This window comes from Protobothrops mucrosquamatus, unplaced genomic scaffold (assembly GCF_001527695.2).
Source record: "Protobothrops mucrosquamatus isolate PMUCROS unplaced genomic scaffold, P.Mucros_1.0 scaffold43, whole genome shotgun sequence".
Lineage (NCBI taxonomy): Eukaryota > Metazoa > Chordata > Lepidosauria > Squamata > Viperidae > Protobothrops > Protobothrops mucrosquamatus.
The window spans coordinates 1128097-1145635 of NW_015386425.1; the positions used below are offsets into that span (position 1 = coordinate 1128097).

Genomic DNA, 17539 nt, shown 5'->3' on the forward strand with positions numbered 1-17539 from the left:
AGAAAGGCTGTAGAATGGGACAAAACTCGCTTAACAACTGTCTCACTTAGCAACAGAAACTTTGGGCTCAATTGTGGCTGTAAGTCGAGGACTACCTGAGGTCAATGCCTACTGGCAGACCCGTGCCTAAAAACCAACATGAAATTCAGCATCACTTGTGACTTCAGAGATAGTAGAACGTAAAACAGTTTGTTCCACTAGTCAATAAGTTGTGTTACTAACAGGAATGATAATAGTAAACAACGCTGGGGCAACATATTCATTTGTTCACTTTAACCTGTATTTCCCCTCTGTTGCACACACTGCCTACAACTCCTCCCCAGAACAACTCTGTAGTAATTTCCAAGAAACCCTCTTACATTTTTCCAGTGCATCCATTGCTGCACACATCTCCGCTTGCTGAATGCTGCAAAAATAAATAAATAAATTATGACAAATGTAATTCAGAAGCAAGTTACAGCTTCCCAGAACTGCTGTGCAGTAACTAATTTTTCAAATAATTACTGGCCGTTGTTACCATAAAAACTCTTCCAGTCCCCCACCCCCACTACATACATATACATTACTGCTTTGCGGAGTTATTTTAAAAACAAAGATCCATGCTGTTAAACATCACCCTTCAAAATTCTTTGGCAATTTGTTTTAACAGAGCAATTAAAAATCATTTTTTTAAAAAACAACAACACATTGTTAACTTTGAAAATGAGCATGGCTGCGGACATCTTCCTTATTCATTTTTGGTTGACATATCCAGCAGCAAAAAGTGGATAGCAACATTATAGCCCATTTCTTCCCAAAGCACCTTATTTTATTTTATTATTTTAATGTTATTCTTAATATTAGTATGCTTTGTGCAAAGTCGATGACAAGTGAAAAATCTTTTAAATGTTATTTATTCTGCAGATAGCCCTTGGCATTTACCGTGTAGAGAACTTTAAGATGTTTTTCCTATTCATCTTACTGAAATCATTTTCCTATAAAATGGACAATCAGGTTGGAAGATACCAATCGGTTTATAGGTTAGACTGAACTATCATTGAGTCTAGATCTAGCTGGGCCTTGACATCAAGCTGGAGAAGGCAACTCTAAGCTAAAACTAAACCACAACTGTGCTCACACTTCCAGCTTATCAATTTGCTGCATTCTTTGAAAAGAACTTGTGGATATTGGAGAATCTTTCCAAGCATTAAAGCATTAAACAGGGTGACTCTTCTCCAGTTTTCCATATATTACTCCCTTACTGGACACTGTGTCCTACCTCTCCCCAATGAAAATTCTTTCTCTCCTTAACAATTATTCTTTTTAATATGCCCCCAAATACAATTTCAACACATTAAAAAAATCGAGTTTAGGACTTTTAAAAAAATGTTTGACAGTACTGACTGGCACATTATCTCTTGACCTTCTGGCACTAAGCAAAGTCCCCAGAAAGAATATTTGATGACTGAAAAGGTTCTCTAAGGAACAACATGAATTGAAACCCAGTATTGTGTCAAGTTGTTGCTTTATGCCACTAACAGGCACACTTCCCCACTCTCACCTTGGATGCTTGACACTGAGAATCAGTGTGCCTGTGCCTCTTAGATTGCCTTGATCCCAGGTTAAGATGCACAAAAGGAGAATTCTAAAATTCACTTTTTTAGAAGTCCTATCTAATACGTCAGTGAACCTCATATAGCTCTCTTTACCCATTTTCATTAGAGAGAGAGTCAGACAGACAGACAGGCAGTCAGAGATATAGAATATATAAGTATTTAAACATTTTACATACCTTGGTCCCTTGCCACATCCTATTCTCTCGCCTTTGAAATAAACAGCCACGGTGTATGTCCTTGCATGAGAAGGCCCAACTGTTTGCAGTGTTCTAAGCCACAGAGACAGATAGCCAAACAAACAAACAAACAAACAGGTCTGAAAACATTCTCTCTACGACATCTGAACAAAAATGCAACTATTTTAACAAAGGTCACAGCATAGGGATAGAACCTTGACAGATTATTTTATGAGGCAATGGCATCATTTAATTAGGGAATATTTATGTATGCTTGATACAGAATCTTCTCTCTGTCAATCAATAATTGCTCCTCTTTCTGATATAACCTTCCACTCTATGTACATAGTTACACAGTTAACATCAACTGCATCATATATTTCCCGATTTCATGCTTCAATTTTATAGTCATTCACCTTCCTCTTCGCCACAGCCTTACTTCTTATTTGAAGAGGATGGAATATGCCCTTAATATTTTGCCCTTGACCCAAAAATATAATCTTAAAACGATGAAACATCTTGACATTTTCTGCAGCCTTTTCCCCATACTTAAGCTAAACTGGTACTACCTGTTCTAACAGCAACCGTTTTGCTAAACAGCAAAAGAAAAAAAAAGTCTGTTCCAGTCATATCTGAACACAGCATGACTAGGAAATTACTTAGAAAGCAGGTAGGAATGTTCACCAATGTCTCCTATAACTTTGGGCAATGTCTGCTGCACCTGCAGAAAGGCACTGGGTGAGCTTAAAAGCAACAGAATGCCCAATGCGATCATAGTGGAGAAAGTGAGAACAAAGTTTGGGAAAACTGAATGTATCTGAGACTACCAATGTCTACTGCCTACTTGCACAAACCTTCGTGACTATATTTCCAATGGTTTAAACTGAATTTGAGATCCAAAATGTAACAGTACACTTTGCTTTTATCAGAGCAAATAATTCCTTCTTTGAACAAAGGGCGTGATAACCAAATTCCAGTTATATGGGATTTTTTTTTTAAAAAAAGGGGGAGTCACAAAGTGATAATGTAAGGTATACAAGTCAATCTCCTTACTTATAAAGAGGAATATCTGGCTCCTTCCCTTCTGTTCTGAGAGTTAAACAGCATTGCTGGAGTTGGGACTTTGGATCATTCCAATCCTGATTTAAGATGAATTCCTAAAATGGACAAAAAAAGAGAGGAAGGAATAACAACTCTTCACAGGAAATAATGGACTGGAAGTAGGAAAATACTTTAGGATTTAAAAAAAAAGCCTTTTCAAATGTTATTTTCTCTTAGTACAGGTAGGTTGCATTTGTGCGTGTTTAAATAATGCAACATTTGATTTAGTGTGATTGATAAAGTGATACCAGGTCATGTTTAATGCAAGCCAAAGTTAACTAACACTAATGCAACTGCAGTTGATGCTAGCGCATGCACAGTTGCCATTATGGGTGCAGATGTTGGGGTTCTAGATTAGGGGTCTTCAAAACTGGTCCTTTTATGACTTGTGGAGTTCAACTCCCAGAATTCCTCAGCCAGCGTGCCTGGCTGAGGAATTCTGGGAGTTGAAGTCCACAAGTCATAAAAGGACCAAGATTGAAGACCCTGTTCTAGATGTTTTAGTTTGTACAAAATGGAGAAAATGAAGGTTTTGTTCAAAGGCAGCTCAAAAAGAAGAGGCTCATTTTGAAGAAGTACAGCAGAATACAGGAGACAGCAATTACTCTTTCGATATCAGTTTATCCACTTTTAATGTTGTTCAGCATTTCATTAATAAAATATAAAAAAATTATGTGTAAAAACTTTGCCTCTTTCCATTGAGCTGGAAGCAATTACCCTATTTTCCATAGAAATATCACTTTGAATAGTGCAAATTCAAATCATGTGATCTCTTCATGGGATTCATTAACTGCACTAATCAAGACCTATCTGTATCTAGGCCACGAATGTGAGAGAACAGAGATTTAAAACCTGTATTATCACTCAGGACACCGAGGGCAAAAATCTAGGATTAGCTGGGACTCCGCAGCAAAGTCACCTTTTTAGCTGTGTAACACATACTATCGCTCTGAGACTTACTTTCAATCGCGGGAAAAAGCACACGTTCATGAAGGTGTGGACATATTCAAGGTCTTTATCTATGTACAGAGCAGCGATAAAGGCTGAGAAAGAAGGAATAACCAAACATTAATGAATATTATTTTCTTTCAAATTCACATTAATATTTCTAGAGGAAGAAAGAAAGACTATGAGGAAGAAAAAGGTAGCAGGGATATTAATATCCACACCATCCACAAAAGATGTATGAAAGACATGAGGAAAAATAGGTAAAAATAAAATGAAAAGCCAGAGCAGATAATTGGTTTACTAATTTGTTTTTTCTGATATAAACAGCATGGAAATAACTTGTGTCTTTCACTTCAAGCAATTCACACACATCAAAGATTTGTGGAGGGAGCTGTAGGAAAGCTTGTGCTTTTAGCACTTGCCATATCTACACAGGAAAGTGTGTTTCTGCTCTAAAGACATGTGTGTGGGAGTACCTCTAAGGATTGACAGGTACAAGGGCTATACTCACAATTGGATATTTTTTTTTGATTCTGTTAGAACAGCATAAGCCACAATGCTACAATCTCCATCTAAGGTTGGCTGGGAGAAACACAGGGCATGGAAATGTGCGTAAAGTCCTCGGTCTAAATCAGTGTATTTCAAATTTGGCAAATCTGAACTATGGTAGTAGACATCCAAACTTCTTAAAGTTGCCATGTTTGAAAAAATACTTGTCTAAATTACAAACTGATCGAATTATTTTTAGTCAGTATTTTAGTCCATGTATTTTAATGGAGACGACTCTTCAACCTAGTGTCCTTGGTATAGTTTGGGACTACAACTAATTGATTATTTGGGGGAATTATAGTCCAAGTGCTTTTAAGAAGGCACTACATTGGGAAAACCAAGTTAAGCTGTTGTGTTATTGGTCCACTATGAATATTTTCCTTTCTGAGTGAGGAGTGGGAATTCAAACTCTTAAAATGTGAGTTCCACTGAAAATCAGTCAGACTTTACTGTTTAATAGACTTCATTCCTGGAAAAAAAAATAGCAAACAAACATCCCACTAAACCTAGCAATATTTCAATATCGGACTATGGTTTTTTCTTGCAGCTACTGCTGTTTTACACCTACACTTTTTTTTTTTTTTTGCAGCTGCTGCTGTTTTATACTTACACGACAAATTTCTCCCAAATTGGCCTTCCCCATCCTTGTACTCTCAGAAGGTGTTTTGGCTTAATTTTCAATCAGGTTGCTATCCTGACATATCAGATCAAATATCAGGTCAAGAAAGTTATTTCTAATCCCATTAATAGATTCTTCCACTTTTTGTTCCTGATACACTAATAGGCAATACCTTCCTACTCTTCTCACAACTGTCTCTTCTCTCTTAACATGCTATCTGCCAAGTTTCCACTAACGAAAGTTTCACCTTCCAGCCTAGTTCTGTTTCAGAAAAGAGTTTGAGGCAGTTGGGTTAATTCAAGGTCACTGACTAAACACATCATCCTTCTATATTGCGGTATAGCCTTTAACATAAATTGAAAACTGAATCAATGAAAAATGCCAAGATCTACACAAATTAATTAAGAAGCAATTCTGAAAAACTAGACAAAGAGACAGCTCTTCAAATCCCATTGTTTAGCCAGGAGACTATAAGTTTTTAGAAATAAATCACAGCAAAGCACACACTCTCAGAACCTTGGCCATAAATTATGATGGTTTGTGAACTACTTCCATTTACTAAAAGGATCTGGCAAGAGACACTGGGCCCACTCAACTCACAAAATATATTAAAATGCTCTGGATAAAGATTACCTTTTGGGCCTGATATTTATTGCCACTTGCACGGGAAGAACAACTTTAAAAAAAACCAAACTTAAAATTAAGAAAAAGGCGATGTTCCATGTGCAATGTGGGTTTTCATCACAGTGCCTTTGGAAGCAATACTACTTATAAAATTATAAATTGATTATATTTCAAATAAAAGAAGGGAGTCAATTTTTCGTTTTGTTCCTTTAGCTGGGGGTATCTAAGAGCAGGCGTTGTAACAATGAAAAGCAATTCATTTTCTAATGTAAGTTATACAGATGTAGTACTACACATTTTAGATCCTCAGGATGGCAGTTAGTGGTAACACATCTATATTATAAGCAAACTTTCTTTAAGCCACCACCTTAGTGGTTCTTTGATCTGGTTCTTGCCTTTAACTGTTGCTGTACCACCAGTAAACAAGTTTTGAAACTTTATTTAGCTATCAAACCACTAGAAAAGGAAAATGAATTAGTAGCAGTAGCACTTACATTCCAAAAGATCAGCTAATGTTTTTGTTCGCAGTGCCACAGGCCGTTTGGTCTTATCGTTAGTAATGGCAAACTCCTGCATGCCCAGTTCTTCAGCCACTTTGGCTTGTGTTCTGTTGTTGACCAAAGAGCTTCGCAACAACTGCCAAGACAAGAGACTCCACTCAGATAAATGTGCATGGAACTCTGAGCAGCCATACCCAATTTTTAGCCTAGATCAGAGGTGGGGAACTATGGCTCTTTTATGACTTGTGGACTTCAACTCTCAGAATTCCTGAGCCAGCATGAATTCCTGGCTCAGGAATGATGGGAGTTGAAGTCCATAAGTCATAAAAGAGCCATAGTTTCCCTCCCCTGGCCCAGATACATAACATGTTGCTAGCCTTTGCCTGACTAAAAAAAAACAAAGAAATGCTATCGTTTATCTGGTATAAACACCTCCTGTTTTCTTCTAGCAATTTTAAAAGAAGGCACAAATAGAAATGAGGTGTACACTCTTATCCCATTCCCTCTTTCCTCAACCTCTTGTTAATACGAAAGGACTGCCACATTCATCTCAGTGCATACTTTCAATCAACCTGTAAGGGGCAGAAGAAAAAGGGTAGGATTCAGGTACTCCCAAAATATACAGGTGTCCCCTTTCCTGGCCGGAGAAAAGCAGAATGATATGTGCTGATTGTGCAATACTTTTACTTATCATAAATGTCAGGCATTCTATCCTCATTGTATATGTTCTCTTTTTATTAAGAAAGGCAAAACCTAAAAAAAAAAAAAAAATTACCCTGCCACACAATCTAATGTTATTTGTCTTGGTACCCAGTCAACAGAGGTTCCTCCCAACTCTTTTTAGATTAGCCACAGTTTAGACCAGTAGTAACCAATTCTTTCCAAGGAAAAAGTCACGTTTTAATGTTGATATAATATCATAGTTACCCAGAGAACCAGGGAAGTTTGCCCATTTGCAAAAGAGATGACCCAGTGATACCAATTATGTAATACCAATTGATTAAAAGACAGATTGGTGAGGTTGATCCTTCCCATCCTCTCTAGCTGTCTTCCTCAAATAGACACTTTGAAGCCCTAGATCAGTGATGGCGAACCTTTTAGAGACTGAGTGCCCACACTGCAACCCAAAACCCACTTATGTATAGTCAGGTGCCAGGTGGGTGCGGCCCATTGGATGGGCGTGGCTGTGGTGCTAACGGCAGACTGGGTGGGACTAAAAAATTCAATCAATCAATTCCAACTTTGCGAGATCTTTTTTTTCCCCACGAAAAGTTGAAATTGATTGATTGAACCGTTTTGGGTTTTTTTGCACACGACGGTGGAGGCCTAAAATGAAAAGGTTTTATAAACCCCAGCTGAAGGCCTAGGACTGGGGCGACGGTGTGCGTGCCCACAGAGAGAGGTCTGCGTGCCACCTGTGGCACCCGTGCCCTAGATTATCTTTTCTGGACAGGTGATGGACACATCTGCACATAAAGCTATGGACTACAGCCATTCACATTCCTTTAAAAGAAATCTAAGGAAGTCTATCATCCTTGTGTAGAATCGAAGGAGATTCTTGACAATGCTGTTTAGTTTGTAATTCTGACCAAAATTAAAACAATGTTTATTTTTAAAATAGTTTGAATGGAGGCTTGAAAACAAGAAATTTTCTGCTGTTATGTTGATACCTGAAGGCACTATGTTAGGCACATCATATTTATCTTTTCATCTGTATCCCAAATTATGCCTCGCTGTAACTCAAGGTAATGGAACCAGCCCAGCTGCATGAAATGCAATTTAAAAGTGAATTCTTGTGATTGTGGTTATCATGAAGCACTTCATTGAGTCTGAACAACAGTGGCCAAATCATGGTTAATCAAAGCAAAACTTTTTTTGTTTCTCCTCACAGGCATGGGAGAAAGAAGCACAAATGAGGATTATCTAGCTTCATTTTGTAACTGCTTAGCCACAGTTTAATATCACACTGAAAGTAATCCATAGTGTGCCCTGCTACTTGCATTTGAAACAAAGAGAGCTACTTAATGACTTGCTAATTATGAAAGTATCTAAGAATACTGTTCCCAGCTGTTAAAGTGAAGTTGCAAAAATTCGCAAGCTGAAGTTTTATTATTTCCATGTTTGATTTTGTAAGTGTTATTATGGCTTTGGCTAATTGAGCAGAAATAGTTTAAAAACATATAATCCTCTTATACTGGACAAATGAGGTGGTCCCCAATGTGTCCACTGTAAGAAGATAGCAGGTTTTTTTTTTTGGGGGGGGGGGGAGAGTGTGTTTAAAGAAATGCAGCCATCTATGAGACTCAAGAACTAGTTGACAGAAAAAAAAGGCAAGTGCACTAATTAGCAGCAATAACTTTCCAAAAGAATAAGCACATAATATTCTTGGGATTATTTCTGCTGTGAATCAAAGGAAAAATGTTGAAATTTGCATAGGATATGAAGAGTGGATGATTAGCTAAGAAGGTGAAATTTCTGCAGAAGACTAAAAGATATGGGTGGTATTTGAAAAAGAACATAGCAATACTGTGACATGGAAAGTACATGACACAGAAAAGCAAGCGTTGGAAAAACGGTTTCCAATTGATTCAATGAAAAACACAATTTGGAAGCGTCACCCTGTCAGTAAGGAAGTAGCATATAACATATTCACAAATCGGATGGAACTATAACACCAATCATAGTGAATAAAAGATCTTGGATGCAAATGAGCTCAGGGGAATCAAAACAGAAAGGGAAGAGGGAGAGATGTTTCCACTTTCAAACTAAAAAGGTGGTGCTAAAATTTAAACTGTCTAGAGGTTCAAATATCATAACAACACTGAGAGGCATCTGCTTTTTTATCTTTTTTAAGGATAGTGATAGTGAAGGAGGATGGCTGATGAAGGGATATTAAATTTTTAGGGTCTCCTAAGAGGGCAGGGGGTTAGACTAGAAGACCTCCAAGGTTCCTTCCAACTCTGTTATTCTGTATCTATATACACTCTATCACCAAATTCTTAAAAATGATTCATTGTCTCTTTTAATGAAGAAAAAAAACACTAAAAGTTGCACTTTCTAAGTAATGCAAAGATAGTAAATTGTATCTTAGCATCTCAAGTCAAGGCTAGGCATGGTGCCCATACTAGACGGTTTGAGGTTAGGAGTAGTCCTTATTTAACAATGGAATTGAATGAGTTGGACTTATGAGTGGTGTTTAAGTTCTGGCTGTTGCAGAATCCCCTCAGGCCTGTGAGTGTGATACCTGGGCCTGCATTTCCAATTGTTGTAATGTCTTCGGTCATGTGACCAAAATCTGCAACCTTTCCTGCCAGCTTCCCACAGGCAAAGTCAAAGGGGAACCCTGCAGGCCTCGCAAGCCATGGTTATGTGAGGTTCTCATAATAGTGCACAATTTCCTTAACAATGGCAACCAGAAACGTAGCACTAATGTCGTTAGTTGGCACAGTCATGTAATGTTGTACTTTATGACAGTGCTGCTTAGCAATGAAGTTTCCAATCCCAAATTACCATTGTTAAGCAAGAATATTGGTAATCTCATAATTTTTGCCATTAGCACTGCTGAGGCCAATAAAAGAGGAAGTCTAAGTTACCTGGAGGGTCAAACCGAAGACACAACCAGCACACCCACAAATTGTTTTGTAACTCCTTTCTGCCTGCTTTGGGCAAATGATGAAATAAAAATGAAGGATCTTAAAGACAGGATAAATAGAGGATAGAGAATGAGAGGGGAAAATAATACATGAGGAAGGGAAAAACGCACTTTGGACACGTCCTTTCTCTAATTTGATTTCATCTATTTTTCATCTAAGAGATGTGTCTCTGTAGTTCCTAAAATTCATAACCCCCCTAGAAATTGTGCAATGGAGAGCACTATTTTTACACAGGGATTCCTAGTTGTATGCACTTATTCATTCACATATATGTGTGCATTCCTTTTTTTCACATATAACCATCATTCATCCTTCTGCCTTTTTGCTTCTTGAAACATACTAGAGATTGCGGATTTCTAGAATATTTGATTTCCTGCCGCTAACGGCAGCAGAAAAGCCAACCGTCAATAACCTTCAAGCTTTTTATGGATCTTCAGCCCCCAGTTCTTGTAGGTGACAATCATATGCAACCTCTAGAATGTAGGATTGTTCACCTACGGCTTAGCTTACTAATCAGGAAGAAAGCTGGGATCAGGCTAGAAAACTTCATAAAGTTGCTGCTTGAACAATTAGCCCCCAAGAAGCAAGAACAGCACCCCATATTAATGGCCTCCGTTGATTTCAATTGCTTTCGCTCTCCTGCAAATGAACTAGAATTACCTCTAGTTTTTAGAAGAATAACTTAATCATCACGGTTATTAAAGCTATTGATTTGTTTTAAAGAAGAGATAACATCACACTGGGGCTCCATAAATCACATTTCCTTGATTGTGACAGGATTCACATTTTCAAATTAACAGAACCTTATTAAGAGCAAATAGAGGGATGAAGTTGCGGATATTCAGTTAAGCTCAGAATAATTCACTTGCTGTTTTCACAATGTTCTTTTTTCTCTGTTTCCGCCCATAACCAGACTATCCCAGTTTTACTCCTGCCAAGAATAAATGGATGATACTCTCACCGTCAAGTGGCCTTCATGATGATCAGGGAAATGTATGAATAAGTACTCGGTGGCCACCAACTGCATTATGGAATCACCCAAAAACTCCATCCTCTGATTATGGCCCCTGAAGCAGGAGATAAAGGAAGGCAGAGATTATACAGAGAAGGGAACAACACTACCTTACTTTAGCACTGGATATTTTTAAAAAAGCAGAACAATACACTAGTGATTGTATCATACAGTTTAAGACAATACAGTATATTTGTATTTGCTAAATATGGGTTTTCGTGGGAGAGCAAAGGGGAGGCAAATGACAAAACGTATTTAATGTCACCAAGTGAATGTTACCGTTATGCATGTAATTGCAGCATTTCTGTGATGCCACTGCGCATAGAAAATTATTTTGGCAACATTGCAGGTTGCCGCAAATCCCACTACTACAGGGTAAGACAAAAAAATGCTTTTAGGTTGTCAGAACTAACAAGGCGGAATCACTATAAATTTAGCTATGAATCACTTTATGAAAACATAAATTGTAGGAATTGAGGGGGGGGGGAATGACTTCAAATGTCCCTGTGCAAAAACATTTGTTTGACTATGGTTCTGCATAAGTAAAAGAACTCTGGATACTTCCCACTTTGGTTCTTCTGCACAAATCAGGTGATTTGATTTTTGCTTAATTTGAATTAAATGACAAATTGTAGCTAGTTAAAAACAGAAGATTCAACCTATGCCAGGGCCAGAAGCAAACTTTGTGTAGTTAAGCCTCTCAATAAGCAAGAATGTTGTTTCTTGTCCTTCAATATTTATGTCATAAAAATCTCAACTAATCTGGAACAAATAAGCTTACAAATCTGGCAAACCATAGATGTTTTGGTAGGACCTCTAAGGTCAGAGGTTTTGAAAAATCTGAACTGGGGAAACAGCTGTAGATCAACACCACCCCACTCTCTCTTAAGGAAGAATATCAGCCACTCAGCTTTCCTGAGAAAGAAAGTGCAAGATATCTATTTGGGAGGAAAAAAATAATAATAATAATCTCACAACGTCAGATGGTTAAATCCCACTGTTCTCAAAGTGAAAGCCCGTGCCAAGAGGCGAACATGAGTAAAAATTACTCCAATTGCATCCTCAAACTCAGTCAATTTCTGGAGGACAGGAGACGTTTCAATTAGCTGTCTGTCAGTGTTAGATTCTTGCAGCTGTAAATCAATATTAAACAATGAGGACAACAAATTAGTTTTAGAGGAGAAATTTAGAGCTGAATTCAGAAAGCAAATGAAGAAGCTTGATTAGGTACCTTACATTTTATTTTGGCAATATGAGTCTTAATCAACACACAGCCGATATTTTGGTAGCTTGCAATGTTATCCTAATAATACCATTGGCCGAAAGTCCCAGGAGACATGTCTTCTCTGCCTCAAAGACACCTTCCTGAAATTAGATTAGTTCCATCCCTTTTGATATTCTGGAAGGCCCTCAAGATCTGGTTATGTGACCAGGCTTGGGGCTTCCATGGAACAGGGGATTTGACTAGATGGTTCTATTGTTGAGGGGGGTCATTTTTTATTGTCCCTTCACTTTGGAGGTTTAGGATATCTATTACTACCATTTTTGCATTTGCATTCGTTATTGCGTTTTTATCTATTGTTATGCACTAAGCAGAATCACCTTCGGTGAAATGAATGGCAACATAAATTTGATTAGTAAATAAAAAAACCAACAATAATGTATGAACTGAGGAGGAAGCTCTTTTTAATGGCAAACTCTAAAGAACGTTATCGCCATCACAAAAATCAATCAATCAATCAAAGTTCAGGATCGCAGGTTTTTTTTCCTCCTATGCAGCAATCTTGTTTAATTTTACTATGCTTTATTAAACAAATACAACTCTTTTCCCCCAGTCTTATTCACTCCATTTTTATTGGACTTCAGCTCTTATAAGTGATGGATAGCTCAGCTTTCCAAGTTCCTGGAAGGGTACAGGAAGTCATCCAGTAAATATTTTCTAGCTCGTTTTGGTTTTGGTTTTTTTTTTGGGTAGTTTGGGAACAGATTGTAAAGATAGGAATCAGGAGGCATCTGTTAAGCAAACCATTCAATCATTACTTTTAATGCCCTTCAAAAATAGCCTGAGATTGCCAATATTCAAACTAATTTAAGACCATTGGAAGGAGAGGCAGAAACAAAAGAGAAGGAAATAGGAATAGCATTCCTCTCCGTTTCTTTCTGCACCCTAAAGCCACAAAAACTGTCCTTCAATAATGAAACTGAGTTGAAGGTCACTTTTATTTTGTTCAGCTGATGATGAGTATAGGAATATAACATATTCTTTGCTCCCATTCCCACCCTTAATTCTTAGTTAAAATCACTCAATTCTCTTTATTTCGGTTATCAACCAGCAGTGGATTAAAACACAAATAAAAATTCCATCCTCTAAGCAGTACATTTTGGTGAAATTTTAATTTTCATTGCTAAATTTCAGCAGCGCAATTTCATGGTTCTAGACAAGAACCATGAAGGATTATCTGAAAGATACTACGTTGGAGAACGAATGACTAAATGCGAACTCTGCAGTATAAGTTTAATCTGAAATGCAAAAGTTTAATTTGATACACTAACTAGCCGATTGCAGCTGACCTTGAAATGCTAAGCAGAACTAGTTAGTAGTTGGGATAGGAGACCCTCAAACATATCAAGGCTACACTGGGAAGGTGAAAAACTTTTCCTGGAACAAAGCAACAACCAGGTGCTTTTATAGTGTTGCCAAGAGAACAACGTGGCATTGACTATGAAGTCAACTAGAGTCATCTCAGCCTGAAAGAGATTTTAATCTAGCTTTGACTACAGGAAGATCCAATAACCTATGAACATGTATAAACATAATAGTTTCAAGAGTTCTCAATTTTGTTTCCGGATCCTCATGTGTTCCAAGTCTGTTATTTTATTGTTAATAGCAAAGGTCCTATTCTCCCATGCTTATAAATACTTTGCCTTTTTAACTATTGCCATGTTTTATTAACCCTCCCAGCTGATTTCTTTTTCTTTCAGCAGTGTTTTTAACTATGTTACATTTTTTCCCCCAGTAGCCCAGGTATTACCTGCATGCTGATTTTTTTTTAAAGATACAATCAATGAATCTCTCCATTTTTTTTCCTATAAAAACTTATTTCAAAAGGTTTTATTTCACTGTAGAAAATCTCTGCCTATTATTTTCTTTAATCTAATATTTTCCCATTAAATTATTTTAGCTGGAAGCTAGCAAGACTGCTTGCTGAAAGTGTGAAAATAGGATGCTCAAACTTGGGGATATTGCAAGAACTTAATTGCATTTTTTTTAAATAGGGCCTTGTTCCACTTTTGTTAAATTAGCTTTTCTAAGGGCAAAACTCGAATGTGGGGAACGTTTCAGCTAGTGGTATGATTTTACAAAAGTATTAGAGATAAAACAATGCAATGCTCCAATAAACGATAGGACTTCCCCATCTTTATAACACATTACCAACATTCTGTTTACAGTATATTGACGTATCCATATGCAAACCATAGAAATAAAAATTTTAGGGGGTTGGCAGCAGTCATGACAAAGAATGGTAGACAAAAAAAATAATTCTTTTTCTAAAAAAAAATCTTTACTTTTAACATCTATTTTGGCTTATTCATCTACAGAAAAAAAACTTAAGTATTCATACCATAACTGTGAATAGCATACTCCATTTATATCTTGTATCTTTCTGCCCAGGGATACCAAATTGCATATGATTGGCCATCAAAGATGAGTCCATTAAAGAACATTCCCCCAAATTTGCAAGAGCTTTGGAAAGAAGTTCTTTTATTCTGTCTTTCATTCTATATTTGAGAATGAAAATGGGAGACATTTTTTTTCTTGCCTGTCTTGGAGGTAAAGGAAGAATCAACCTTCCCAGGAGAAGATGAGGGAATAAACTCCTTCATGGGGACATGTTGCCAGCTCAGAAAAGAACCTTCGACAGAGAACTGCTTTCTATCTGTTTCTTGTTTCAGCAGAAAAAAGTTCCAGCTGAGATGCTGACAGTCTTCCTGAATCCCAAAGGAATCAGGTGACATGAAAAGGCCACATATGTGCCCTGCCTCCATGAGCCTTTGAAATTTGTTGCATTTTTCCATCTGGAGAAGTCTCGTGGTGAGCAAAGTTGCCAGCTTATTCTCTCCCTGTGCCACCAAGCTGGTGGTCTTCCACATGGCTGCCTCGTGACTGACATCTGCTTGCCCAATTACTGCCTGTTTGCCTGTCTCCTCTAAAATCCTTGCCTGCCTTTAAGCCCAAGCGCTTGACACTTATTAACTACAAAAATTCACAAAGGCCACGTGTGCATGTGAAATGCTCAAAGATGTCAACACAGCCAAAGACCAATAAAAGGCATCCTTAAAACTGTTCTGAAATTCGTTAGTGAAAAAGGGGACACTTACTTGCAGAGGGTGTAGCGGATAATTAAGCCATACTTCCCGCAGGTCCTGCAAACGTGGAGAGATGCTTTTAAAGCTCAAGGGAACCGTTTAACAAGTTCCACATTGCTAAATAAAATGTCATTCTGCAAAAGACTGAAATGGCTTAAGATGCTGACTCGGCTTCTTGCAAATTCAATAGTGCTGGCAAACTCATTTTTAAAAAGCAGGCATTCTTTGTTCAAACTGCCTGTAGTGCTTCCATTTAGTTCATGTCAATTAGGTAGAGGGAGAACACACACCGTTCAGGAACTAAATAATGGGTTACTTTTTTCTTTCTTTTCTTTTTTTGCTTAAAGTTCTACAACTAAAAATTCAGGAGTTTCATTCCAGCTAAAGGAAAAGAAAGAAGAAGGAAAACCTCAAGACAAATTAACCGAAAGTGAACATGTAGCACAATTATATTTTGCACATAACCCCACATGCATGAGGCCAAAACCTTACAATCCATAAAAACTATACATGTTGGTCATTCCTCCTAATGCTTTCTCTCTTGCAACATACAGGTAGTCCTTGACTTACAACAGTTTGTTTCGTGACCGTTCAAAGTTACAATGGCACTGAAAAAAAGTGACTTATGATTATTTTACCACACTTATGACTGTTGCAGCAGCCCCACGGTCACGTGATCAAAACTGACAACTGGTTCATATTTACGACGGTTGCAGTGTGCCGGGGTCACGTGATCCCCTTTTGCGACCTTCTGACAAGCAAAGTCAATGGGGAAGTCAGATTCCCTTAACAACCCTGTGACTGACTCACTTAACACCTGCACTGACTCACCTAACAAATGTGGCAAGAAAAGTCGTAAAATGGGGCAAAACTCACTTGACAAGTTTCTCACTTAGCAACATAAATTCTGGGCTCAATTGTGGTCGTACGTCGAGGACTACCTGTTCTTGGCATGCAATTTGCATGGGAGAGGTCATGGGTTGAGGGAAAGCATTCCTCCCAGCCTTTATTCACTGCCAGTTCCCTGCATCTCAGCTCAGCTGCATTTCCACATTCAACAAGATGCCTGTACACATCAGGAGATCTAGATGCAGATGGCTGGAAAGCATAACTTTTGATACGATCTTCTGTGTAGCAAACTTATTTAAGTGTGTAAGCTTACACCGGTTTACAGTTTCTGATTTTCTCATCGCCAGCAACCTATGATGTTTTCTACTTCTAAATATTGCCTTTCCCTCAGGAATTCAAGAGTTATACAATTACCTTTAGGTTGGACTAAGAAATAAGCCCTCAAAATCATCCCACGAATTTCCATGGCTACAGATGAATCAGCCTCCACAGCCTACTACTATCTCACCTTGGTCTCATTTACCTTTTTCTTCTCATTTGTTCTCTTTTCACTTATGTTCTCTTCAGCACTGTCAATCAGTTTCCTTCCCCTCCCCCCCGTCAATCCTCCAAATAAATTATGTCAGATATGTGAAAGATTGTCTGGATCTAAATTACCAGACTTTGCGACCATTAGGCGCTTCTTCTGAGCAAGAAAGGGAAACTTGCTACAGGACAGTCTTCACAGCAGAAAACCAGACATAGGCGTAATAACAATAATCTTTTACTTTTATTTTGAGAGAATGAGGCATTATATTCTGAGAGGCAGGATTCTTTTCAATTTTCCTTTGAAGCACTTGATTTGAAGCACTGCAGAAAAGCAGAAAACAGCATTGCAAGGTATAATCAAGACAAAAATGAAGTCATACCTTGTTGTTAAAGAGCAAACGTCCAAACAATTGTTTGGCTTCTTCAAGACTTCCCTCCAGGTAAACTGCCCCTGTGTGAGAGAATGTGCCACAGGAAAAAAAAGCCTGAATTTAGACCCATTTAAAGAAGCAAGTTGCAAACTTGGGGCTGTTGACATGTATGTTTCAGTTTCACTTACCTGTAAATTTAGGAGATAAGGGACTGTTTCATATTCATCTCACTCATAACAGCTAGAAAGGGGAGGAGGTTGGCAGTAACTAGGTCTCACCCATGCGTAAGATCTGTATCCACAGTGATTTCTGCTACACGTACGTGGCAAAAATAGAGCAAGCATCCATGAACAGGTGCTGTCTTGTTCAATTCATGTGCAAATTCCCTTAAATCTATTGCAAAGTCTTTTCTTTGCAGGGAAAAAGATTTTTGCTTTTTAATTTCCCTGTAAAGCAACTTGCTTAAACCAGAGCTTCAAAAGTAAACAAGTCCATGTCGAACAGATAACCTCTCTGATTCATCTACATATATTTCAGTTGTTTAATTTCTTTTTAAAATCCTATGTAAATTTGTTTAGAATAAAAAGGCAGTGTCAAATCAATTGCTACTTGCTACCAGGAAAAGTACATGAACATTATTTTGATT

General features: G+C 37.8%; 1 protein-coding gene across 1 annotated transcript in view; it reads right to left on the bottom strand.

Moving 5' to 3' along the window:
- The window catches only part of DROSHA (drosha ribonuclease III), a 101171-nt gene that overhangs the window by 4193 nt on the left and 79439 nt on the right, over positions 1–17539 (bottom strand). Inside the window, exons 24-32 of the mRNA XM_015811503.1 lie at positions 16903–16973; positions 15158–15202; positions 11753–11910; positions 10727–10832; positions 6107–6248; positions 3833–3915; positions 2825–2928; positions 1772–1864; positions 360–406 (exon numbers count right to left, since the gene is read on the bottom strand). Of these exons, the coding sequence (XP_015666989.1) occupies positions 360–406; positions 1772–1864; positions 2825–2928; positions 3833–3915; positions 6107–6248; positions 10727–10832; positions 11753–11910; positions 15158–15202; positions 16903–16973 (849 nt within the window). The remainder of the gene's footprint in view (positions 1–359; positions 407–1771; positions 1865–2824; positions 2929–3832; positions 3916–6106; positions 6249–10726; positions 10833–11752; positions 11911–15157; positions 15203–16902; positions 16974–17539) is intronic.